This window comes from Dysidea avara, chromosome 10, assembly GCF_963678975.1.
Source record: "Dysidea avara chromosome 10, odDysAvar1.4, whole genome shotgun sequence".
NCBI classification, from domain to species: Eukaryota; Metazoa; Porifera; class Demospongiae; order Dictyoceratida; family Dysideidae; genus Dysidea; species Dysidea avara.
Window position 1 is genome coordinate 21,909,591 of NC_089281.1, and position 26,942 is coordinate 21,936,532.

Consider the following 26,942-nt stretch of genomic DNA (forward strand, 5'->3'; position numbering starts at 1 on the left):
AGCCCGTGCGCCAAAAACTCGATCGCTAAGATCAGAAAAGATGCTTTCAAAGGCGATTGGATGGACGGTATATGTTATTTCGTGTCTACTCACCATTTGGATATGTTACAAGTTGTATCCTTCAGTCGTCCTCTTCTGTAGACAGTGGTACTACCTTCGCTGTCTGATCTACATACCCACACACTGGCTATGGGGTCACCTTCACATCGTAAGTCACAATCGTTTGTTGATTGTACGATTAATATGCAGGAGTTGTCACACACTCAGCATGGCGCCATTAGGACCTGAAAATAGTCTGGGGCCTCAATGCAAGAGTGCATAACAATAAGGTAAGTGCGGGTAATTCCGGACAGCTGCTAATTCCGGACACTCAGTTCGTTCTCAACAATGGTAGAATCCCTGGGCCTATAATTTAGTATGCTAATGTAGTGTCCTATGACCTATCTACAAACCAAATTTGAAGCGAATCCGTTATTCCACCGTGAAGATTGACACGAATTTACATCGCAATCACTGGTAATTTTGTTCAAAAACTTTGAAAATGTCAGTCAGCCCAAGCTCATATTTTCGACTTTCAAAGCTTTATAGAAAGATCATACCCTTGGCTAATTGCATACCAAAAATCATAAGAATCCATGCTGCACAGGTGGAGTGGCAGTCGATTTTTCAGCAGCTGTTCGGTTGAAATATGAAGAAAATATTCGCGAATTACATAAACTTTTAAAAATACGCACTGCTGCATTCTCCCAAATGGTATGAACTTTCTACTTGATTTATAAGCTGCAGATGAGTGGTACTTTAGTATCCATACTTGTAAAAGAGGAGTGGTAACCTGTGGAAGGCTCTACTTACTTGTTATTCGAAGTGTTTGGAATTAGCCGCATGTTGCATTTTTACACGCTGTTAAATTTCGGTTCATAACTCCTCAGCAGTTGATTGTATCGAAACGAAATTTGTACTGCAGATGCACCATAAGATAGGCTTTACAACGATTCCTAGAGTTTGTCTTAACTCATTGTGAGTGCAATGTTAGAGCGATTTTATCAAAGAGTGTCCAGAATTACTCTCATTTACCTTACTAGCCATTACGTACATTACCATTACGGGTTTTATTGTAATTTTGCATAATTTTGCTCTTACTCTTGCTCTTACTGTGTTAATAACAGTACCCCTAGGGTTAGAAAACGCCCCTAGAATTAGGAACAGCGCCCTTGGGATTAGGAACAGCTCCCTTGGGATTAGGAACAGCTCCCTTAGGATTAGGAAAAGCGCCCTTAGGGTTAGGAAGAAGCACAAGTAGGATTAGGACAACATTTTAAAACATTAGGTTAGGGTATGGGTAGATATATAATGACTTACAATTGTGACATTTAAATACGGCAAAATAAGAAAGACTGGCAGCTAGCACCAGTGGTACAGTGGTTAGAAACACTGCTCTTCAGGTTGGAGGTCTGTGGTTCAAGTCTCCATCATGACAAGTATTTTTTTCGTTTTTTGTACGTTTTGGTGTCATATTTTTTCTAAGTTATAATGGTAATTTACTGTACCTAACGGCTTTTGCATAACAATAGATCACATATGCATAAAGTAGAAACAGGCTCCCCTACTTAGATGGCCTCAAAAACAAATCAACTTTCCCACACTTAGTTGGCCTCCCTGGTTTGGCCACCGAGCGTGCATGATGCATTGGTGCTTGTTCAATATCCGTGTGGCCTGAGCGTGCATGATGCATTGGTGCTTGTTCAATATCTGTGTGGCCTGTAGATCGAATCAGGTTGGATTTTTTCAAACCTTCTACATAGTCGTAGGTATTTGTATTCGTCCCTAGTAAAATAGTTAATTAATTAATTATACGAAGTGGATATTTAGCTGGCCACCAGTCATGGTGCAAATATTTATCTAATCCAAAACAGCCAAGCTGTAAAAAAAGAGTGCGGCCCTGAGAAAGGCTATGGTGAAAAAAGATGTGAAATCCAAGGTGGCGGCCAAGAAATGGCTGTGATGGTAGGTTAATGGTAAAAATTTTAACAACGACAATTCAAGTGAATTTTGTGCCAAGACCAAGCGGCACCAAATTCACTGAATTGTTGTTATTAAAATTTTTACCATTAACCTACCATCACAGCCATTTCTTGGCCGCCACCTTGGATTTCACATCTTTTTTCACCATAGCCTTTCTCAGGGCCGCACTCTTTTTTTACAGCTTGGCTGTTTTGGATTAGATTTCACTTCTTTTTGTATTTGTATACCCCCAAAGCCGGCCTATGGCTGGCTTTAGGGCTTTTTAACCTGTCATTTTTTCTTTACCACAGGAAGAAGAAAAGATGAAGCAGGGTGATTTCTTTGTAGCTGACCTCTCTGCAAGGTGATCCTTCTAGCTGATCCCTCTACTGGATGACTTGTTTGTAGCTGAACTCTCTACAGGGTGATTTCTTTGTAGCTGAACTCTCTACAAGGTAACTTCTTCTAGCTGATCTTTCTACAGGGTGATTTGTTTGTAGCTGAATTCTCTACAGGACGATTTATTTGCAGCTAAACTGCTGAACTCTCTACAATGTAACTTCTTCTAGCTAAACTCTCTACGGGTGGCTTGTTTCTAGCTGATCTCTCTACAGGGTGACTTGTTTGTAGCTGAACTCTCTACAAGGTGATTTGTTTGTAGCTGAACTCTCTACAAGGTAACTTCTTCTAGCTGATCTTTCTACAGGGTGATTTGTTTGTAGCTGAATTCTCTACAGGGCGATTTGTTTGCAGCTAAACTCTCTATATGGTAGTTTCTTTGTAGCTGAACTCTCTACAATGTAACTTCTTCTAGCTGAACTCTCTACAGGATGACTTGTTTCTAGCTGATCTCTCTACAAGGTGACTTGTTTGTAGCTGAACTCTCTACAGGGTGATTTGTTTGTAGCTGAACTCTCTACAAGGTAACTTCTTCTAGCTGATCTTTCTACAGGGTGATTTGTTTGTAGCTGAATTCTCTACAGGACAATTTGTTTGCAGCTGAACTCTCTACATGGTAGTTTCTTTGTAGCCTAACTTTCTGCAGTGTTACTTATTCTAGCTGAACTCTCTACGGGTGGCTTGTTCCTAGTTGATCTCTCTACAGGGTGACTTGTTTCTAGCTGAACTCTCTACAGGGTGATTTGTTTGTAGTTGAACTCTCTACAAGGTAACTTCTTCTAGCTGATCTTTTTACAGGGTAATATGTTTGTAGCTGAATTCTCTACAGGGCGATTTGTTTGCAGCTGAACTCTCTACATGGTAGTTTCTTTGTAGCTGAACTCTCTACAATGTAACTTCTTCTAGCTGAACTCTCTACATGGTGACTTGTTTGTAGCTGAACTCTCTACAGGGTGATTTGTTTGTAGCTGAACTCTCTACAAGGTAACTTCTTCTAGCTGACCTTTCTACAGGGTGATTTGTTTGTAGCTGAATTCTCTACAGGGCGATTTGTTTGCAGCTGAACTCTCTATATGGTAGTTTCTTTGTAGCTGAACTCTCTACAGGGTGATTGTTTGTAGCTGAACTCTCTACAAGGTAACGTCTCTAGCTGATCTTTCTACAGGGTGATTTGTTTGTAGCTGAATTCTCTACAGGATGATTTATTTGCAGCTGAACTCTCTACATGGTAGTTTCTTTGTAGCTGAACTCTCTACAACGTAACTTCTTCTAGCTGAACTCTCTACAGGATGACTTGTTTCTAGCTGATCTCTCTACAGGGTGACTTGTTTGTAGCTGAACTTTCTACAGGGTGATTTGTTTGTAGCTGAATTCTCTACAGGGCGATTTGTTTGCAGCTGAACTCTCTACATGGTAGTTTCTTTGTAGCTGAATTCTCTACAATGTAACTTCTTCTAGCTGAACTCTCTACAGGATGACTTGTTTCTAGTTGATCTCTCTACAGGGTGACTTGTTTGTAGCTGAACTCTCTATATGGTAGTTTCTTTGTAGCTGAACTCTCTACATGGTAGTTTCTTTGTAGCTGAATTCTCTACAATGTAACTTCTTCTAGCTGAACTCTCTACAGGATGACTTGTTTCTAGTTGATCTCTCTACAGGGCGATTTGTTTGCAGCTGAACTCTCTATATGGTAGTTTCTTTGTAGCTGAACTCTCTACAGGGTGATTGTTTGTAGCTGAACTCTCTACAAGGTAACGTCTCTAGCTGATCTTTCTACAGGGTGATTTGTTTGTAGCTGAATTCTCTACAGGATGATTTATTTGCAGCTGAACTCTCTACATGGTAGTTTCTTTGTAGCTGAACTCTCTACAACGTAACTTCTTCTAGCTGAACTCTCTACAGGATGACTTGTTTCTAGCTGATCTCTCTACAGGGTGACTTGTTTGTAGCTGAACTTTCTACAGGGTGATTTGTTTGTAGCTGAATTCTCTACAGGGCGATTTGTTTGCAGCTGAACTCTCTACATGGTAGTTTCTTTGTAGCTGAATTCTCTACAATGTAACTTCTTCTAGCTGAACTCTCTACAGGATGACTTGTTTCTAGTTGATCTCTCTACAGGGTGACTTGTTTGTAGCTGAACTCTCTACAGGGTGATTTGTTTGTAACTGAACTCTCTACAAGGTAACTTTTTCTAGCTGATCTTTCTACAGGGTGATTTGTTTGTAGCTGAATTCTCTAAAGGCGATTTGTTTGCAGCTGAACTCTCTACATGGTAGTTTCTTTGTAGCCGAACTCTCTACAGTGTAACTTATTCTAGCTGAACTCTCTACAGGTGGCTTGTTTCTAGCTGAACTCTCTACAGGGTGATTTGTTTGTAGCTGAACTCTCTACAAGGTAACTTCTTCTAGCTGATCTTTTTACAGGGTAATTTGTTTGTAGCTGAATTCTCTACAGGATGATTTATTTGCAGCTGAACTCTCTACATGGTAGTTTCTTTGTAGCTGAACTCTCTACAACGTAACTTCTTCTAGCTGAACTCTCTACAGGATGACTTGTTTCTAGCTGATCTCTCTACAGGGTGACTTGTTTGTAGCTGAACTTTCTACAGGGTGATTTGTTTGTAGCTGAATTCTCTACAGGGCGATTTGTTTGCAGCTGAACTCTCTACATGGTAGTTTCTTTGTAGCTGAATTCTCTACAATGTAACTTCTTCTAGCTGAACTCTCTACAGGATGACTTGTTTCTAGTTGATCTCTCTACAGGGTGACTTGTTTGTAGCTGAACTCTCTATATGGTAGTTTCTTTGTAGCTGAACTCTCTACATGGTAGTTTCTTTGTAGCTGAATTCTCTACAATGTAACTTCTTCTAGCTGAACTCTCTACAGGATGACTTGTTTCTAGTTGATCTCTCTACAGGGCGATTTGTTTGCAGCTGAACTCTCTATATGGTAGTTTCTTTGTAGCTGAACTCTCTACAGGGTGATTGTTTGTAGCTGAACTCTCTACAAGGTAACGTCTCTAGCTGATCTTTCTACAGGGTGATTTGTTTGTAGCTGAATTCTCTACAGGATGATTTATTTGCAGCTGAACTCTCTACATGGTAGTTTCTTTGTAGCTGAACTCTCTACAACGTAACTTCTTCTAGCTGAACTCTCTACAGGATGACTTGTTTCTAGCTGGTCTCTCTACAGGGTGACTTGTTTGTAGCTGAACTTTCTACAGGGTGATTTGTTTGTAGCTGAATTCTCTACAGGGCGATTTGTTTGCAGCTGAACTCTCTACATGGTAGTTTCTTTGTAGCTGAATTCTCTACAATGTAACTTCTTCTAGCTGAACTCTCTACAGGATGACTTGTTTCTAGTCGATCTCTCTACAGGGTGACTTGTTTGTAGCTGAACTCTCTACAGGGTGATTTGTTTGTAACTGAACTCTCTACAAGGTAACTTTTTCTAGCTGATCTTTCTACAGGGTGATTTGTTTGTAGCTGAATTCTCTAAAGGCGATTTGTTTGCAGCTGAACTCTCTACATGGTAGTTTCTTTGTAGCCGAACTCTCTACAGTGTAACTTATTCTAGCTGAACTCTCTACAGGTGGCTTGTTTCTAGCTGAACTCTCTACAGGGTGATTTGTTTGTAGCTTAACTCTCTACAAGGTAACTTCTTCTAGCTGATCTTTTTACAGGGTAATTTGTTTGTAGCTGAATTCTCTACAGGGCGATTATTTTGCAGCTGAACTCTCTACATGGTAGTTTCTTTGTAGCTGAACTCTCTACAAGGTAACTTCTTCTAGCTGATCTACTTTTCTACAGGGTGATTTGTTTGTAGCTGAATTCTCTACAGGGCGATTTGTTTGCAGCTGAACTCTCTATATGGTAGTTTCTTTGTAGCTGAACTCTCTACAGGGTGATTTGTTTGTAGCTGAACTCTCTACAAGGTAACTTCTTCTAGCTGATCTTTCTACAGGGTGATTTGTTTGTAGCTGAATTCTCTACAGGGCGATTTATTTGCAGCTGAACTCCCTACATGGTAGTTTCTTTGTAGCTGAACTCTGTACAACGTAACTTCTTCTAGCTGAACTCTCTACAGGATGACTTGTTTCTAGCTGATCTCTCTACAGGGTGACTTGTTTGTAGCTGAATTTTCTACAGGGTGATTTGTTTGTAGCTGAACTCTCTACAAGGGAACTTCTTCTAGCTGATCTTTCTGCAGGGTGATTTGTTTGTAGTTGAATTCTCTACAGGTGATTTGTTTGCAGCTGAACTCTTTTACATGGTGGTTTCTTTGTAGCTGAACTCTCTACAAAGTGACTTCTTCTAGCTGATCTATCTACAGGATGACTTGTTTCTAACTGAACTCTCTACAGTGTGATCTGTTAATAGCGGAACTTTCTACTGGGTGATTTGTTTGCAGCTAAACTCTTTGCATGATTGTTTCTTTGTAACTGAACTCTCTACAAGGTGACTTCTTCTAGCTGATCTCTCTACAGGATGACTTGTTTCTAACTGAACTCTCTACAGTGTGATCTGTTCATAGCGGAACTTTTTACTGGGTGATTTGTTTGTAGCTAAACTCTTTGCATGATTGTTTCTTTGTAACTGAACTCTCTACAAGGTAACTTCTTCTAGCTGATCTCTCTACAGGGCAATTTGTTTGTAGCTGAATTCTCTACAGGGTGATTTATTTGAGCTGAACTCTCTACATGATGGCTTATTTGTAGCTGAACTCTCTATTAGGTACCTTCTTCTAGCTGATCTGACTACAGGGTGACTTGTTTGTAGCTGAATTCCCTACAGAATAACTTACAATGTAATATAACTGAGTAAATTATAAATGCAGCTGAATGCTTTATTAGGGTGACTGTTCTATTAGAGTATCTCGATCTCGCATTTGCTGCACCTAGTTGCCTTTCGAATCATAACTCAGTGATTTGTAATCTGATTCTTCTGTACTACTGCAAGGACTTTCTATGATGATTATTCCAGCTACATACCGATTTTCAGCTCGTTGCTCTAAGCGGTTTGCCTGGTAGACACGAAAACTAATAGTTTTTTTATTCATAAAAATCGATCGCGTAATTTTGACACAGGTTGGGTTTCTTGTCATATCTCCGTGGTCTTTATCCCGATTCGTTTCAAACCACAAAAAGGCACTCCTACGATGGTTGCTCCATCTACATATCAATTTTCAACTGATTCCTCCAAGGCGTTTACCCTGTAGGCGTGACAGACCTTCGACCTTATTTTACGCAAATAATCGGTCATAACTCCGTGAATGTTCATTGGATTCCTACCAAAGTTGGTACGGAGATCCGCCTTAATGAGCCCTTTAAGTGTGCCAAATTTCAGCCAAATCCGAGCACGCATTCGTGTTTTATGGCGAATTTTGCGAAGTGTGCGAAATGAAGAAGATGAAGAAGAAGAAGAAGAAAAAAACGAAGAAATTAAAACGAAATTTTGTTCGCTCGTATCTCGGAAATGGCTGGAGCGATTTTCTTCAAATTTGGTATGTAGACTACCCTAACTGGGCGGCACGTCTCCAGCAACTTTGGTTCCAATCGGATAAGGGATCACAGAGCTACATAGGTGTGAAAATTGCGTTTTCTTTCTTCCTGTTAATATACTCACGGTGTGGCGCGCCGGCTTCTTGGGCCGCACGACACACTATCGTGCGTCTTGATTTAGCCGGTCGTTTGTTGTATAAACATTAGGAAGTGTCACCTATAACTCTAGTATCAAACACACTAGTTATATGAAGGTAAGTTTTGGGAGAGTTTGAGGCAAGCTAGGGTTGGCCTGGCCTTGCCGGGATGCTCGCTTTGCTCCAACCCTAGCTCGCCTCGAACTCACCCAAAAAACTTACCTTCATACAGACAGTGAAAGTCATCATTACGTTTAACAGGCAAACGTCAGGTTAGCGTTAGGTTAGGGTCGGGTTCAGCTTTGGTTTCTTCTTCACTGGTATGGGTTAGACTATATAGTATTTTATATTTGTGACATTTAAATAGTACAAAAACAAGAGGAATAGCCAGCAAGCACCGGTGGCACAGTGGTAGAACGTAGGTATCCCAAATGTGGATGTGTGGGTTTGAGCCTAGGTCACATCACACTTTTTTTCTTTGTTTCTTATACCTTTTTGTTGTTTTTTTAAAATAGCAATGACAGGCTAAATATCAACAGCCTTAATTATATGTAATGTACAGAACTTGACAAATGAGTTTTGCGTAGGTTTCTTGGCTTGCACTAAACTCTCTTCCTCCAGTGTTCACCTAACTAGTAAAGTAGATAAAATGTAATGGCTATTCGAGGGGGTGTCACTCCAATAGCCACTGTACTGCAATTTGCAATTGCAGACAAAGCAAAAGGTTAATGAACAAAGCCGATTTTGACAACAGTCAAGCTGTTTTTCCAACACTGCACAAGTATGTAGTGCACAAAAATATAGTGAAAATAAATGGAGCCAGTTCAATGGACAAGATATATTTTCGGTGAAAGCAGTCAAAATCAAAAATTGATTTTGATCAACTTTTGACCACAGGTATTGGAATGACACCCATTTGCTATTGTTTGAGAAGGCATTATCACAGAACCAGTACATACATAGTTATCTTGTATTAGGCCATACATGTTTGAAAAGTTGTTGCTCGGAATTTTTCTGAAAAAAGAGGTTGGTAGGTCAGAAAAAAGGGACAGTAGATTGTTAAAATATGTTAACGTTTTTGTTATATGATCGATATACACGTTTGGCTGTTATGAAAACAGAGCATGGTGACCGTGTCCTTAAAAGACCAGAACATGGTGACCACGCCCTTGAACAATCAAAGCACAGTGACTATGCCCCTTAATTATCTAGTTGTAATCAGCTGCTATAGACATGGTAACCACTCCTCTTCATCTATTGCATAGTTGACACAGTGAAGTCGAGATATTCTAATAATTCAGCCACTCTAATACAACAGCCACGTATGATATGTACTTTCTCCTACAGCAGTGGAAATGCTTCAAATAGTTTTGTGGTATCTAAGTATGCTCCTCTAAGAAATGTCTCAATATCAAACAGTATGGTAGTACTGTTTTAAGTAGTGGCCTGCCAGCCTGCCTGCCTGACCACAGTTGCAAGATTATAGGCCTAACGAAGTAGCGCATGGCCACCATTTTATGCTACAATTAAAAACTCACCAGTGGAATGTGCCTTTTGGGGTTCCAACGAGTTGGTGCCCTCTGCGCTTTGTCTGTCTTCAATCAAGCTGATCATCATCTTTTTGTTGAAATGAATCCATATTGAGGCATTAAATTATCCCTATCAACAATTTCCTTGAGCAGCATATTTAGATGTCGCAAACTTATTTAAGCGCTTACGCTCAGTAGATACCTGTAACTTCACGATAGGTTCAATGCCATTCCTGCGATCTTGGTTGATTAATAACGATCGAGCACCAAGACTACCATGCCTATCACAATGCCACACCCCATTATTATTGGCCTAGCTGTATTCAGCAATAGTGACACACTCCCTGGCAGATGAAAGGCTGACTCCAGATACTCTAATACAGCAGTCACCGTAATAGAACAGTCGCACATGTATATAGCCGTATGCTATAAAAAAAATCTAACGAACTAGTATATATTCACTAGTATATTAAAAGTTAGCTATAAATTTTAAAATGAAGTAGGAATCCAAGCGATAAAAAGTAGTAAAACAAGTGATGAACAATGGTAGCTATTACAGTATAGCTCAGTGGGAAATCGTTACTTTAGCATGGTACTGTATAACAATTACTTTGTGTTCAATGCAAAAGTAGGGATTTCCCACTGAGCTATACTGTAATAGCTACCATTGTTCATCACTTGCTTCACTACTTTTTATCGCTTGGATTCCTACTTCATTTTTTAATTTATAGCTAATTTTTAATATACTAGTTTGTTTAGTTTTTTGATAAAACATACAGCTAGCTATAAACATGTGACTGCTCTATTAGGGTGACTGCTGTATTAGAGTATCTCGAGTCAGCCTGCAAAGATGTGTGCTTGCCCCGAAAAGGGGTGTGGTCGTTGTGGTTTTGATCGATCCATAGTATTAGACTACAGAGAGAATCTCGAATCCGAGCTCGAATCAACCTACCAACTTGAAGGTGTGTGGTCACAAATACAGCTAGCGTAAAGGGGCGTGGTAATCGTGGTCTCGATCAATAGATCGATAATATGTAGAATAAAGAATGGGCGCGATGTCATGACCTATCGTGGAGTACCGGTACCTCCGTACTCTGCTCCGTACAGTAGTCTAAGCGCCTTAAATAATTTTGTGGCATCTATTATGCTGCTTAAAGAAAGTGTTGATATGGAAAATTAACGCCTCAATATGGTTTCGTTGGATGAAGAAGAAGACAAGCAGCTTGATTGAAGATAAAAGAAAAGACAAGGCGCACACGGCGTACACTCGTCAGAACCCCAAAAGGCACATCCCACCAGTGAGTTTGCTATTGTGGCGTAAAATGGTGACCATGCGCTGCTTTGTTTGGGCTCTAGGCTTGTGACTGTGGTCAGTGAGTGAGTGAGGCAGTGAGTGAGGCAGTGAGTGAGACAAAATTTCAAGTTTTGACGATTTTTTTTTAAACTCTATATCCAGCCGCCAGTAAGGATTTTCTATTTACAACACTACATTTGATGCTAGATGGACTAATATTATTCCGTAAAAGTGATTTTCGTCGCGTAAGAAGTTTCTAAGCTGATAATTTTAAAGGTGATATTTTTGGCGGCGCACGCCATTTCAGGGGGATTCCTACTTAAACAGTACTACTGTATAATGCTAGCACAATGAAAATATGATGAAATAGTAACACACCCACTGGTAGGTGAAAGGCTGACTCGAGATACCCTAATACAGCAGTCACCCTAATAGAACAGTTGCACACATGTATAGCTGTATGCTATAACAAAAAAACTCTAACAAACTAGTGTATTAAAAATTATTAATTTAAAAATGAAGTAGGGATCCAGGAAATAAAAAAGTAGTGAAACAAGAGATGATTGATGGTATTACAGCATACATAGCTCGGTGGGAAAATCCCTACTCTGACATTAAACAAAATGATTGTTATAACATGCCCAACTGAGCTATGCTGTAATGCCATCATTCATCTCTTGTTTCACTACTTTTTATCACTTGGATCCCTACTTCATTTTTAAATAATATACTAGTGGAATGGTTGTCTTCTTGCATGAAGAAGACAACCATGTAAATAAGGAAAGGCAGAGGGCAGATACTTCTCAGAACCAGAAAAGGAAAATGTCACACATGAGTTTGCTATTGTGGAATGAAATAGTGGCTGTACACTGCTTCATTTAGCCTCTAACCTGCTGGTAGGCAGGCAGACCAAAAATCGGGTTTGGACAATTTTGTAAGTTCAATGTTCAACTTGTAGACACCGTACCTGTAGCTACATGCTATGATCTAGCAGCACCAATAATGATTGAGCACCAGACACACCCCTTAATGATCTAGCCATATTTATTCTGATTGATCATATTGACCATGCCTTTGCAGCACCCGCCCCTTTGCATGCTACATGCAAATTGGCAGGCACTGGTAGCATGGTGAAAAGAAGGCATGGAAAGACCATGCCCCTTAAATATCATGTATAGGCTAGTCGTCTGAGGCCCACTTGTGATACTCTAATAAAGCCATCACCTTAATTAAACAGCCATGTTCAATTTTTTAATGCAACTGTCACACGTGTATATCATAGCTATATGCTGTAGTGTATTTAAAAATTATTACTGAAGTAGGGATCCAAGCGATAAATATCAGTGAAACAATAAATATGAGTGATGGTATTACAACATAGCCTTGTGGGAAAATTTCTACTGTGGTATTGAACAAAACAATTGTTATGATGTGCTAATTAGGGATTTTTTTCCCCAAACTTTTTGGTAAGGAAACATACAAAGTCAAATCCTTCACATACATTTATAAAATGGTCCATAATTCAATGGTGGTTGCTCCTATTATCAGGCTATATATGAATTGTGTGATTAAACTCATAGTTGAAATTAAACATGTGGTAGGAATTTTGAAACATAGAAATGTGAGTCGCTACTGTTCATTGCTTCGTAGCAAATAAGCCACTGTAATTAAAATGTTCATTTAACTTCTCCAAGTAACCCACTAATAGACTTTCGATCAGTGTATAGTTTTAGGCTATAGGAGTTGAGATACCCCACCTATTATGTCACCCTGCATTGTGTAAACATGCATTCCCCAAAAGTTCTATGTGTCTGAGTTTAAGGGTTAACAATGCTTTTTGTTGCATATGATATGCCCATGATGGTTTTTAATGGCAGCATTTTGGCCCTTTATTTTGGAGTGGGGGACCTCTACTATGTAGTACTGCCATACTGTATGATTAAGCTGAGTAGACCTTAAATACTGTAACTGAACATCCTACCAGAAAGTCAAGGATGACTAGTACTGGATAGTCTTTATTGTATTATTAATAATTTGGTATGCAGCCTCTCTGCTATTTATTCATTTGCTATGTAGCTACAAGCACTTAGTTTTGAATTTATGTAACTTCTGTTTCAATTTCTATAATAGCGCAGTGCAATAGTATTGATAGTGCAAGATATCGTGATAGTCAATCATGAAGACAACAGCAATAGTAGTACATTGCCAGTGTTGGGAGTAATGCGCTACTTATGTAATGCGTTACGTAATAATATTACTTTTGTAGTAACTAAGTAATATAACGAAATACGTTATAAAAACAGGTAATATATAACACTAAGTTTTTTTACTTACAAATGTAACGCGTTACCTAAGTAATATAGTTACTGTAATGAGTCTAATAGCTATTACATAATATTATTACTACAAGTAACGAAGTTATTAATCTCATTAGTAATCCACTGAGTAACGCCTAGCCGCAACGAAGTAATGAAGCCTACTGAATGAAGCTTATTCACCAGCTTCTTACTTATAACCAAGATTTGCACATTGCCCGACAACACAATCATGTCATGTGATAAGGTGGTAGTTTCACACATGACAGCTTAAGGCTGTGGACACAAAGTAATATAATATGTAATATTATTACAGTTACTTTATTTTTTGGGTAATATGTAACTGTAACTAAATAGTTCTGTTGCAAGTAATATGTAACATGTAACTAGTTACTTTTACAAAGTAACTGTCCCAACACTGATAAGCTCAGATGTGCACTTAAAACATACTTTATCAACTTTTTTTACTGGTATATTATCAGCAATGTCATGCCAGTGCTTTCTTGGTCATGGTCACTGTCCAGTGATAGACTACCATAGGTGGTGGGGAGGGGGCAGGGCTATGCCCCCCCTCCCCCCACTTTTACAGGACAATGTTTGCAAGAAAAGATCGAGATACTCTAATAGAACAGTCAATTCTGGATACTGCATGTAATAGAGCAGTCACAGTATTCAGAGATACATTGATTATTGCGCTTTTTTGTAGTCTCGCATATCAGTAGAGCAGTTCATGTATATTTTGGCTTGATTTTTGGCGAACAGACCATGTATGAAATTTCGGATGCAATATAGTTCTCTAGCAGACCAAAAACACTTAATGATTTATTACACTATTATGAGGACCTATGACTATAACCTCCGATATGAAAGGATTTGGTTATATTGTGTGGCTGAAGTGACTTTTGAAAGCCACTGTCCGAAAACATTGATACTTAGACAACTATATTTATTTTATTTATTTATTAAGACTTTACAGCTCAAGTGCTGAAGGTTTGTAGGACTCCTGGTCCTACAGCCTGTTTAAAGTTGTTACAGAAAGTGTGTTTGAAAAGGTGGAGAAAGGAGAAAATGTGCATTCTGGTGCTACCTTCTGTACCCTTCCCATGCAACCCATTGACCATTGTGTGGTAGTGATTTATAAAACTAGCCTTGAATTACCCTAGGATACAGCTATACAGTGTAAGCAAATTAGCTTTTAACTACTGGTATTATAAATAGCCTTTTTTTTCCTCAGGAGGTATAAGTGATCAAACATCGGATGCTAAAAAGCAATCAGACCTATCAAATATTCGTGATAATTTTGGTAGTTTGTGAGTTTTATGCAGTAAACCTCTAGCTCTAAAGGAGAAATTGAAAACAGTATTAATTTTGTTAATTCTTGGTGTAAGTAATATATAGATAGCTAGTAGCTACATACGTAACTATAGGTGCAATGAAGTATGCAGCTACAGCTACATACCAGTTTGACATTCTTGATTTTTAATTTCAGATGAGTGAGGTCAACAATAAACTGTAACAGTGAGCAAAATCTTGCTACTGCTTAAATGTGTGACTGTTCTATTAGAGTAGTCTAGGTCACTGCATTTATTTTTCATGTTAACTTTGTACAGATTTTTGTGCATGCACTGATTAGATATAATATAAAGACATGTGTGACTTGCATGCTAGAAGACAGATTCTAGAACTATTTACAAGAGATGTAACTAGTTATATTACCAATTACTTTAAAAATAATAATTATGTAACAGAGTGACAAAAGTAACTTATAGTTACCCCAACTCTGTTACCTAGTATGATTTAAAATCATAAAGCCATACAAAATAGATAGAGAGAAATTGGTGTTATAGTTGTAGAGTAAACTTTTAGCTGTATCTTTGTATATAACTTGTACCTAGAAATAACTGTCCAAAAAGTAACTAAGTTACAAGAGTGACTAGTTACAGTAGTTACAGTTGCTATAGTAACCATGCTTTAATAACTGAAAATTTTGCACCATTTATGCTACGACCAATAAAATAATAGACACAATTCTGTGTACATAACTCTACCTGCTAATTGAAACTGAACTGAAACGGCTACTTTGCTTGATAATAAAGGAATTGGTGAAAAACGTGTGAAAATTTAGTGCCCATAACTAAAGCCATTGGAGAGCTACAACACTTTGAAAACTTAAAACCAGCGTACTTCAATACTTGTATATAGGCTGGTTTTGTCAGACCAGGTCACATATTAAAAATTGTAAATGAAGTAGGGATCCAGTCAATAAAAAGGTAGTGAAACAAGAGATGATTGATGGTATTACAGCATAGCTCAGTGGGAAAATCCCTACATTGACATTAAACAAAATTATTGTTATAACATGCCCCACTGAGCTATGTTGTAGTGCCATCATTCATCTCTTGTTTCACTATTTTTTATCACTTGGATCCCTTTAAATTATATACTAGCGGAATGGTTATCTCCTTGCATGAAGAAGAAGACAACCATGTAATTGAAGATAAATAAAGAAAGGCGAAGTGCAGATACTTGTCAGAACCAGAAAAGGAAAATGCCACACATGAATTTGTTATTGTGGAATGAAATGGTGGCTGTACACTGCTTCATTTGGCCTTTAGCCTTGATCAGCCTGCTGGTAGGCAGGCAGACCAAAAATCAAGTTTGGACGATTTTGTAAGTTCAATATTCAACTTGTAGACACTGTACCTGTAGCTGCATGCTATAATCTAGCAGCACCAATAATGATTGAGACCCCTTAATGATCTAGCCATATTTATTGTGATTGATCATATTGACCATGCCTCTTACTAGTCTGGCAGCACCCGCTCCTTTACATGCTACATGCAAAATAGTGGGCACTACCAGGCTTAACTCTTACTGGTAGCATGGTGAAAAGGAGGCATGGAAAGACCATGCCCCTTAAATATTGTGTATAGGCTGGTCATCTGAGGCCCACTTGAGATACTCAAATAAAGCCATCACCCTAATTAAACAGCCATGTTCAATTCTCTAATACAACTGTCACATGTGTATATCATAGCTATATGCTCTAGTGTATTTAAAAATTATTATTTAAAAATGAAGTAGGGATCCAAGTGATAAATATCAGTGAAACAATAAATATGAATGATGGTATTTCAACATAGCCTTGTGAGATAATCCCTACTGTGGCACTGAACAAAACAATTGTTATGACGTGCTAATTTGGCTCTGCATGCATTTGCTATGTAGCTGCAAGCGGTTAGTTTTGAATCCATATAACTCCTCTTTTCATTTTTTTGCAATTCTGCAATGCTTGCAGTTAGGGTTGAGCAATAGTATGAATAGTGCAAGATATCATGATAGTCAATCATGAGATGACGGCAATAGCACTACATTGCTATCACGATAGCAGATAGTAAGCTCAGATGCACATCATGGGCGTAGGAACAGGGGGGGCCACAGGGGCCAGGGCCCCCCTAGTCTGTGGCCATGGATAGATATAACAGGCCAGGGCCCCTCCAGTTTGCAGCAGGAATCATTTTACAGTAATGCACCATGTGACACATAATAATTATAGATCATTGGCCTACTTGGACGCTGATAAGCTATGTTCCTTCCTCACCGAGTGAAATGTTGGTCCTAGTTTATTTGAAATAATATTAGAGGTGCTTAAAATGCTGTGATAATAAGCTACACCTCAAGTGTGATTCGTGTTAGAAAATAATTAAAGAACTGTGCAGCTGCAGAGAGTTAACTTATATCTCAATCTCACTGCCAGAAAACTTTAATTCGTAGTCGTGGTAGACCTATTTCAAAGAGTCCAGTTGTTAGTGAAGGAGCTTCTAGCGAGGCTCAAGCGGTTCCCAAGCGGTTCTAGCAGAGGTAGTATTGTTCTAGCCCTGGCTCTAGCCCTAATAACGAACCTGTGATGGAGGAAGCTGAATCAGAGCAGTCCCACTTCCCCCCTGCACTTCCCTGACAACTACGGATCTGCGAACTAACACAGAATGTAGCTAATAGCTACTCAGGGGGGGAGATGTTAATTCATTAATTCATCCATATAAGTAATTTATAACTAGCTATCCTATCTATGTGCATTTCTGGGGGTATATTTAACAATATGAAATTAGTTCAAGTAACAGCCCCTTAAAGGCCTAATTGTGTTTTGTGATGTCATCATTCTATCACATCATTAACGTGGTATACAAGGTTGCTATAAGATTACTTATCTAGCATAACTGTGATTACAATTATTGGCTAAAATTGCCTACAGATTCAACCTCATAGCTCCTATTTTTCAAAATTTTCCTGGGGGGCATGCCCCCAGACCCCTAGAAGGAGAGGATGCAAAGCTTGCTCTGAGTGCGCTTCGCACACTGTGCATCTACCCACAAGTAGCTACACTCTCCTCCACCACTGCTTTAGTTACCAGTAGTGGCCCCCCTATAGTTTTTTGCTTTGCTACGCCCCTGCACATTTAAAACACGGTTTATCAACTTTTTAACTGGTATATTATCCGTAATGTCATGCCATTGCTTTCTTGGTCACTGTCTAGTGTTAGACTATGTAAGTGTGTGCAGAATTACTGCTGCACAGCTGTTAAAAGATTGATAACTGGAATGAGATGTTGTTGCTGTGACTGCCATCTTCACAACCATTAAAAAAAACAGATCAGTCATGACATTAAAATTTTTTGGGTGTTCTATTGACTGAGTGGTCATACCATCAATTTAGACAGGCATAGAAGTGCTTGTATGGTAGCAAACCATAGCTACACAATCAATATCCACTTGGTAAAGTAACTCACAAAAGTTCATGAGCAACTATCATAGTAAACTTTTTACTGTCGTTCATCCTCAAGTAATAGTTTTGTGACCGGTTTTAACCATGTGTAACATCATTTACTACCCGTACTTAAACTTAGACAAGTAATCAAAATAGTTTAATACAAGTGCAGTCAGGCACTTCAATTATATTAAATGCCTAAAATTTATTGTTCCATTAGAGTAATTTTAAATAGTGTCAATAGATTGATGACTTGTAATTTTTTAAGCTGTAAGTCAGCTCATTAGCTATTTCAAAAAGGATAAAATATGATCTGAAATTTTGAAAAATGATAGTTGACGATCTAAATGTGTACTTACAGAATTACCAATTTTGAAATTACAAAAAAGATGAAAAATGAAATATTTTTGAAGGTCGAAATATGGGAAAAATTTAAGCCATCTTTAAAATTATGACTCAATACATACCCCCTTTAAAGAGGTTTTCTAATGATGGCTATACAAATTTATTTTTATCCATGTTATAATGTGGATCTCATAAATAGATTGATGGATCAGAAAAAATGATGTTGCATATTTTAAAATTATACACTACAAATGGGGTCAAGCTCAGTGCAATTTGGTATGGACCTTTCATGGCAGCAGTTGGATGTTATCGGCCAGAAACTATAAAGATTGTCCTGAAAGGTTAGAATCATCATGTGGTTTCTTTGTCACATCAAATCTGAAAGTAAAAGCTATATAGTGATATAAGACCTGGTATTCCTACTTACTGCATGCATAATAGTTTTGTTATAGCACACAATTCTATATCATTACTGTATGTCTGTTTGTACTTTTTGCTTATGACTTTGGTTAGGGACCATCCATAATTTTCAGTCTTTATGCAAGCGTACAAAGAGTACTCTTTTTTCTAACCCCCTCCCCCCTTCACAAAGCATACTGTATAAATGTTGATACTATGTACAGTATATACACAATGATTATTCATCATTTTATAAGTGTACGTGTGATTTAACCCCCTTCCCCCTAGCGTACTCTTTGTACTCTTGCGTAAAGGCTGAAAATAATGGATGACCCCTTATTAGTTTTAATGTTGTACTTAGATTGATGGCTCTCAGGAATCTGTTTTATACTGTATCAACTATGGAATTAAGAATAATGTTAAACCATAGACACTATACTAATAACACGGGATTGGAAGCTTCTTTCGCGGACTCAATATAGTGTGTACATTCCAAATAAGCACTCCTCGTAGTTTCGCGGGCTTGTATTTCAGTTGGTGAAGGCTACAAAAGTCTGGTTATTTCGATACTAACTTAACTAAGCGTAGTGAAGAACCAAGGTAAGTGTATAGGATGATATATGAGCTAGTATTTCTGTGCAATTAAGCTCAAAACTTTTTTTCTCAAATTGTCTTGTAGCACGATGTAAATTGGGGAACACTACGAAACCATATTTTGTACTCTTTGCCAAGTCTTTGAAGACATACAGTGAAAACTGATGGAATTGCATTAAAGTACAGACAATTCCAAATGGCTTGTGCCGCATGTTGGTACAGTTCAACCCTTTTTCCAGAAGATTTTTAGTGTTAACCAAAAGAGAAGTCACATAGTTTGTGTACCTGTTTCGGGTATTTCTAAGCGTCCTCCAGACAATTGCTGGAACTATGGCAAAGCTAAGTGATTCGAGTGTGGCTTAGTATAACAATTACAGTTCTTTGTTTTGTACAGACGAACTTACAGCTCATGGAACAAGAGCCGAATCCTGTCCTGTGATAATAGAGCATAGCAACGAAGATAGCAATGAAGATAGCAACATAATTAATGACATGACGCAGCCGGCAAATTAATTACTTCCAGTACAACGAGGAGTGCCGGCACGTGAAATGGAGCTTCTAATCCCATGTTATTAGTATAGTATCTATGGTTAAACTAGTGCTGCTTGGTTTGGACTATTTGTTGCTGCAGTTTGGTGTTTCTATCCTGAAACTATTAAATCTTTGTTGAAAGCTAAATTAAAATTTTTGTCGACCTAATTACACCTTTGGTAAATTTATTTTAATGTTTTATATTAGTTGCTTGACAAAGTGCACCCAGCATTCACAGTCAAGATGTGTTGCAGTTTTTTTTGAATCCTTGAGGTTTAAAGCATCATGGATGTACACATGCAGTTGTTTATGTTTAATAGTGGATGTGCTGGTATCATCTACACATATTTGACCATGCCCATGCATTCAACTTGACATTTATAGATCATTAGTTACATGCATTAAACAACTGTCCATTAAATCGCAAAGCAGCAGATGGTGCTTATAAGTTCAAGACCTTGGAAAACTGAAGTTTGAACAACGATAATAAGTGCTTTTTTGTGCAACCATTAAAAATTGAAAAAGCTAATTGGCAACTACGTATTATATTTTCATTTCATATTTGTGTTTTCAGATTTGAGGTTGATAGTGTGCATGCCGGTGTGTGTATATAATTGCTTTATACTGTGTGTAATTACAGAAAGGAAAGCTCATCGACTTTATCGAATGATGATCCCCTGGATAGGGACTGGATTGTTAGTAGCTAATGATGAGAAGTGGTTTCGTAGTAGGAGACTTCTAACACCAGCCTTCCATTTTGGAGTACTTAAACCATATGTTCAAGTGTACAATGAATGTGTACAGACCTTGATAGTAAGTGTATTTTATATAATTATATGTATAAATGAATGTATCAAGAACAGGGGCAGCTCCAGGAGGTTTCTGAGGTTTCCAGAAACCAGTCACGTTATTGAGATACTCTAATAGAACAGTCAATCACTATAATTAAGTAGTCACAGTATTCAGAGCAGCAGTGTAACAAGCTGTGTAAGTATATACAAATAAGGATTTTTATGTACTTTATCAGTGATATGAATATATAGATAGTGTAGGGCAGTTGTTCTCAGCAGGCAGTTACCTTTTCTGTTTTTTTTTTTTTTTGGTCTTACCAAAAATCTAGCTATGCTTTTGATCAGAAACCATCCTGGAGCCACCTATGAGGAGACATGGTACTGCATTGAGTGGCATAGGCACATGGCATTCATACGAACATGTTAGTAGCAGACCAATCCTGTCGTGCATACTGTGCTCTCTTCACCGAATAGGTTGTCCTCCACCATCATTTTGATTATGCATATAGAAAAGAAACTAAAGCCATTCAGAGTCCAGGTTAAGTATTATTACAGTATGTATGTAATTAATTATCATGATAATGAGATGCCATTTCAATTAGTTTTCAGTTAGTTTCTGCCTGTTAGCTACACAGCCCTAGACACAAAGAACAATGCAGTTTGAATGCATGAAGCTCATCTAGAATCAATCCACTTACTACTCAGATTACTTTGATTGATGAGAAATTTTGAACCATTCCCATTTTATTCTTATGCGTGATGTGTTACAACAAATTGACACCAAAGGAGAACAAAGGAAAGTCTGTGATGCTTGTAGTGTACCAACTGTGGTACTCCAAACGGCATGTATTGGTTAGCCAAAATTGAGTTACCCTTTAACCCAACTGTTTCAAAGTTATGAATGCCAAAACAAAAGTTGTCAAAATCGTGAAAAGGACCACGGCTGCTTGGAGCGTTGAGGTCTCCTGATGGAAGTGGTAGCCTTTGAAGAGGTTTGCCAAAGCATGGAAATCAATTCTATAATGGGTCCTTGTAACCGAGGTGAGCAATTAAAGCAATACAGTAGCAATGCATCATAATGCCTGTTTTGTAAAAATATTTCAGGGGCCAAATAATTAGTCAGTCAGTCAGTCAGTAGAGAGAATATACATACAAGTACACAGAAAAATTTGGAATTTTCAACTAGAGTAGGGACCATAGCACATCGATAAAAAGTACTGAAACAAATTGGAGTAGTCCATGATATTAAATCTCGGTAAAACAATAAGAAGTGTTATATCCCTACTGTGCATTTCCATATCTTGAGCACAGTAGGGATATAACAATTCTTATTGTTTTACTGTGATTTAATATCATGGACTACTCCAATTTGTTTCAGTACTTTTTATCGATGTGCTATGGTCCCTACTCTAGTTGAAAATTCCAATTTTTTTCTGTGTACTTGTTTGTTAACTTTTTTTGTAAATAATTATTATGACTGGTGAACCCACGCATAGCACATCTGAAATGGCGCTGCATGCCCCAGCTATATCAATTATCGTTTAAAAAGTGAAGTATCCATTACGCTTCATTGTCAGCTTTGTTCAACCCGTTACACAGCATTTCAGATCAAGAACTGTTCGAAAAGCACCTCTGCAATCCACGCATATGCTAAAAGAAAGAAATGGTGCCGCACGTCCCAGTTACATTAATTATCGTCTGAAAAGTGAAGCATCTATTACGCTTCTTTGTCTGCTATGTTCTACTTGTTACACAGCAGTACGAATCAAGAACTGTTCGAAAAGCACCTCTGCAATCAAAATAGCCAATACAAAAATACGGATGATTTCTGTTACGAAGGGAAGCTATCATGTACTACCACCAAATCGACACTTTTCACTGTCAGCAAAGATGAATGAAACACAAAGGAGGACACCGGTAAGTCCATGAAGAATGCATTGTACATACTGCGGTATGCCAAAAGGCACCAGTTGGGCTGAAGCGACATCGAACAGTGAAAAAAACAAGCCCGTAGCCTTAGCCGTTATCGAGTTACGCTGTCTGAAGGTATCAGGCAGTCAGTCAATCAGTCAGTAGAAAATTCCGTTAAATAAATCATTTTAAAATTCCGTAGCAACTTGTTGAAAGCATTTTGGTTTGATCTGAAAGTTTGTTTGGGCATAGTTTTACCTAACCAGTACTGCCTCATCGTCATCAGGGAAAAGTGAGGCTGTTTTTAGGTGATATTATTCCGTGGGCCATGCCTACTCCTTTGTGGTCCCTACTGTACAGTTACTATCGTACTGCATGATTATTTGATGCAACTTATCAGAAATATTTCGTGTTACACTTTGGATATACCTGGCCAGTACTGTCAAGGTGGTATTGTCTGTTTGAAATTAATGATTGTTGCTACATTGTACTACCATACTGTATGATGTGCTAAAGCATGTGTGATTTTTTTAATAGGACAAATGGACTAAACTAGCTTCATCCACCAAATCAGTAGAGATTTGTGAGCCAGTTAGTCTACTCACCCTGGATGTTATTTTAAGATGTGCCTTCAGCTACAAAAGTGATTGTCAAGACTTGGGGTATTCAATCATAGATTATGTATTGGCTCCAATCTCTGTACTCTGCAGGAAACAATCACCTTATGTGACATCTGTATATGCTTTGTCAAGGCTACTCGTACAAAGAATATTGTAAGATAATTATTAGTTTGGTTTGGTAAAAGAGCATCACTGTTTATAGGTATATACCCCACCAATCTGATTTTCTGTTTTACCTGTCACCATCTGGGAGAGAGTTTAGAAGAGCATGCAAAGTTGTTCACGATCACTCAGACAAGGTGATGAGATAATTGTGTTACTGCATTCATACCGCCATGTGTCCACAGGTGATAAGAGATAGGAAAGCTGTTCTTGAGGAACAGATTAAGAAGGGTGAACCATTAAAACCAACTGGTGGTAGGAAGTATCTAGATTTTTTAGACATCTTGTTAACTAGCAAGGTTAGGTGGTGTAAATGCTGTCATACATATAAAACATGCCGCACAAATGCACACATAGTGACACATTCACACATACGCACATGCACGCACAGATGTACACGCACACACGTGTACACACATGCATCCCCATGCACACACAAAAACACACTCAAGTAGAAACATGCACACTCTTAACAGCAACTGATGTTATTATACAGGATGAAGATGGTGTTGGTTTAACTGATGAAGAGATCAGAGCTGAAGTAGATACATTTATGTTTGAGGGACATGACACTACTGCTGCTGGTAATTTTGCTCCACTATACATGTATTTTATCTTTATACCATACTTACTCAAATTGTGACACACCCTCTATTGCTCTATGATTCTGTAAATGTATGTTCCTTGTGCTCTTATACATAAACTTTTTTACATTTGTGTACGCTTAAATTAGTAGTTACATCTTTAATTTGGTCATGGAATAATAGTATACTTTAGCAGAATAAGAGTAAATGCAGTTTACATGTATATCAGTAGTATACCAATATACCATCTAATAGACTTTATCACAATGTACACAGGCATTTACTGGACCCTGTACTGTTTGGCCAAGTATCCTGACTACCAGGAGAAGTGCAGGGAAGAAATTGGAGCAGTACTTGATGGTAGAGAATCCTTTGAATGGTAGGTATATAGTGGACTTGATAAATTCCTGCTAAATTTACTTAGTAACAAACTAGCCATACAATTTGCATGTGTATAATGCAATTGCTAATATTCAATCAATCTGTAGTACACTACATCATATTTGTAGCTCATCTGTGTGTGATGGTATTCCACTTCCAGGGAAGACCTAAAGTCACTCTCCTACACTACAATGTGCATAAAGGAGGCAATGAGGTTGTACCCACCTGTACCTTACTACTTCAGAGATCTATCAGAAGATACTATCATTCATGGTCATCTAATACCAAAAGGTAACGATAAAAGTACATCAAAGTCCCATACAAGGAGCTGTGTACACGAGCTTGCTACTAATTCTGTTAGGTACATTTGTGACTATTGGTGCATTAGAGGTACATCGTCAACCTGATGTATGGGATAATCCTAAAGTATGACAATACATATTGTGTATAACGTAGTAACAAACTGTACTACTACAGGTATATGATCCTTTGAGGTTTCTCCCTGAGAGAAGTGAGGGAAGGGATAATTTTGCATACATGCCATTTTCAGCTGGCCCAAGGTACATAAATATTAGTTTACTGTGATATGTGTCTGTGCCAAAGCAGCCAAGCTGTGACAAAGGGGTGTGCCATCAACAAAGTCGGCACATTAAAAAGTTGTGAAATTAAATGTGGCAGCCAAAAATGTTAATGCTGATCAATTTTAATGGTAACATAGCTACACTGTCATCATTAACATTACTGTAGCCATTTTTTGGTGGTTACACATTTAATCTTGGCTTTTTTAGATGTGGATATAATATATACCATCATGTTTCTTGCTTTAAGCTGTTTTTTTTCTATGTAAATAAAATCATACATAATAACTGAACCTATTTGCAAAATAAATTCACACGCAAATTAAAAGGTTCTTATTAATACAGCTGCAAATAACCTTACCCTTCCATATTACTGAAATCAAAATTTGTTTGCCTCAAGCAGATTTTGGTCATGCATGCTTTAGCAATTTGTCTGGTCATATCTGCTGTCTTAAGTTCTTATCTACATAGAACAATTTGGTACAATTTTATTGTGTAAAACATAAATGGCCTTTATAGTTATACACTATGAAATGTGACAGTTGCTATATTTGTATCTTGCAGAAACTGTATTGGTCAAAACTTTGCTTTGAATGAGGAGAGGGTAGTGATTGGTAAAATACTCCACAAGTATGTTAGACTGCAATAACATGTTCTAAAATTTGTATGGATGTTTGTAGGTTCTGCTTACAACTTGATGAAGATCATGTAGTTGAAATGGTGCCTGAAGTTATTCTTCGGGCAAAATATGGAATTAAACTAAAATTTAATTTGCTAGCTGACAACTGTACAGAGTGAATTCTTTCAGCTTGTGTGATAATTAATGCAAATGATTTATCTAACAGCATTTTAAAGGTCATATGTGACACAGTCTGGGAAAACCGGTCTTATTGCCCATGTCAGCAGATTGAATTTTTCACCCACAACACAAATCTACATAAATAAACTACCTAATTTCACAATTAAAATGAGCTAGACTCGAGTGGTCTGGTTTTGCTGGCAAGCACAGTGGTGATCTGTACGTGTGGTGTGGGGCCTTAATGGAGCCCTGGTCAGCCTGGGGGTGGCTGTATGTAGTTGTACAGCTCTGTGGTGTTGAATAAATACCTCTGCTGTGAATTTCCTTTTATTTTAGCCAGTTTTGAGACCTGAATGGCCCATAACTTGGCCTATTTCATCCCTACACCTTCCTTTTCAATTTTTTAAACAGCCTTATGACCCTGCCTTCCTCCCCTTTTGGAACTTGCCTGATACATGGTTTTAAAACTATCTAAAGTGGCAGGAAACTTAGTTGTTGGGTACTTGCACAGTAGATCCTCTGGAAGGTAAGGAATTGGTATATAAACGTGTGAAAATCTGGTGAAAATAGCTTCAGCCATTAGTGAGCTACAACACACTAAATACTTAAAACCAGCATTTCTCGATACTTTTAAATAGGCAATAAAACCAGTTTTCCTAGCATATAAGTATATTTTTTCCTACTATACAGTTCACCACTATAGTCTTATGAAAATCAACCATGTATATGCATGGTTCTTCAAGGGTAAAAGCATTCTACAGTCACTAAACTTGCAAAAGTGCAGTACAGTACTTAATTATTCAAATAACTGATTGGTTATGGAAACTTGCAAAGGTGGTTAGAAAGTGTAACTGTACAAATAGCTAACTTGATACCTTTTTACAAACTGAAAGTATTCTATATAGCATCAGAGTATTTTGCAACTGCATGGAATCACCTGTCCAAGTAAACAAACAAGTGATATTCAGCACAAATTATGAAGCCCTTCATCTAACACTAAATATCTCATTCCAGCCCTAGTTTAACCAATTAAGAGTTCATAATATATATTTGTATAGGAGAGAGTGTCTAACTGCCAGTATGGTCCGTACAAACACACTGCAGCAAGTTCACTTTTGATCACATGTACACCTCTAGCCTGATTTTACTGATGACAAAGAACTGTTGATAGGTGATTATTGGTGATGATAAGGTCAAGCCTTTCTTCTAAGAGAAGCCTGAAGAGTTACTTACAGCAGTGTCTTTGCTGAATGTACTCCAGTTAGACACTCTCCCCCATACAAATATTATGAACTCTTAGTTTAACTCA

The 26,942-nt window shown here is 38.0% G+C and overlaps 1 protein-coding gene across 1 annotated transcript; it reads left to right on the forward strand.

The window, feature by feature from the left end:
* On the forward strand, positions 1-25,687 carry LOC136267876 (cytochrome P450 4B1-like). The gene is made up of 14 exons (XM_066063049.1): positions 1-208; positions 18,483-18,624; positions 20,448-20,620; positions 23,047-23,171; positions 23,220-23,282; positions 23,332-23,428; positions 23,477-23,590; positions 23,788-23,875; positions 24,152-24,254; positions 24,417-24,547; positions 24,618-24,682; positions 24,734-24,816; positions 25,399-25,464; positions 25,515-25,687. Exons 1-14 carry the CDS (start codon positions 41-43, stop codon positions 25,630-25,632), a joined length of 1,536 nt encoding a protein of 511 aa, XP_065919121.1. The 5' UTR covers positions 1-40; the 3' UTR covers positions 25,633-25,687.
* The last annotated feature ends 1,255 nt before the right edge of the window (positions 25,688-26,942 follow it).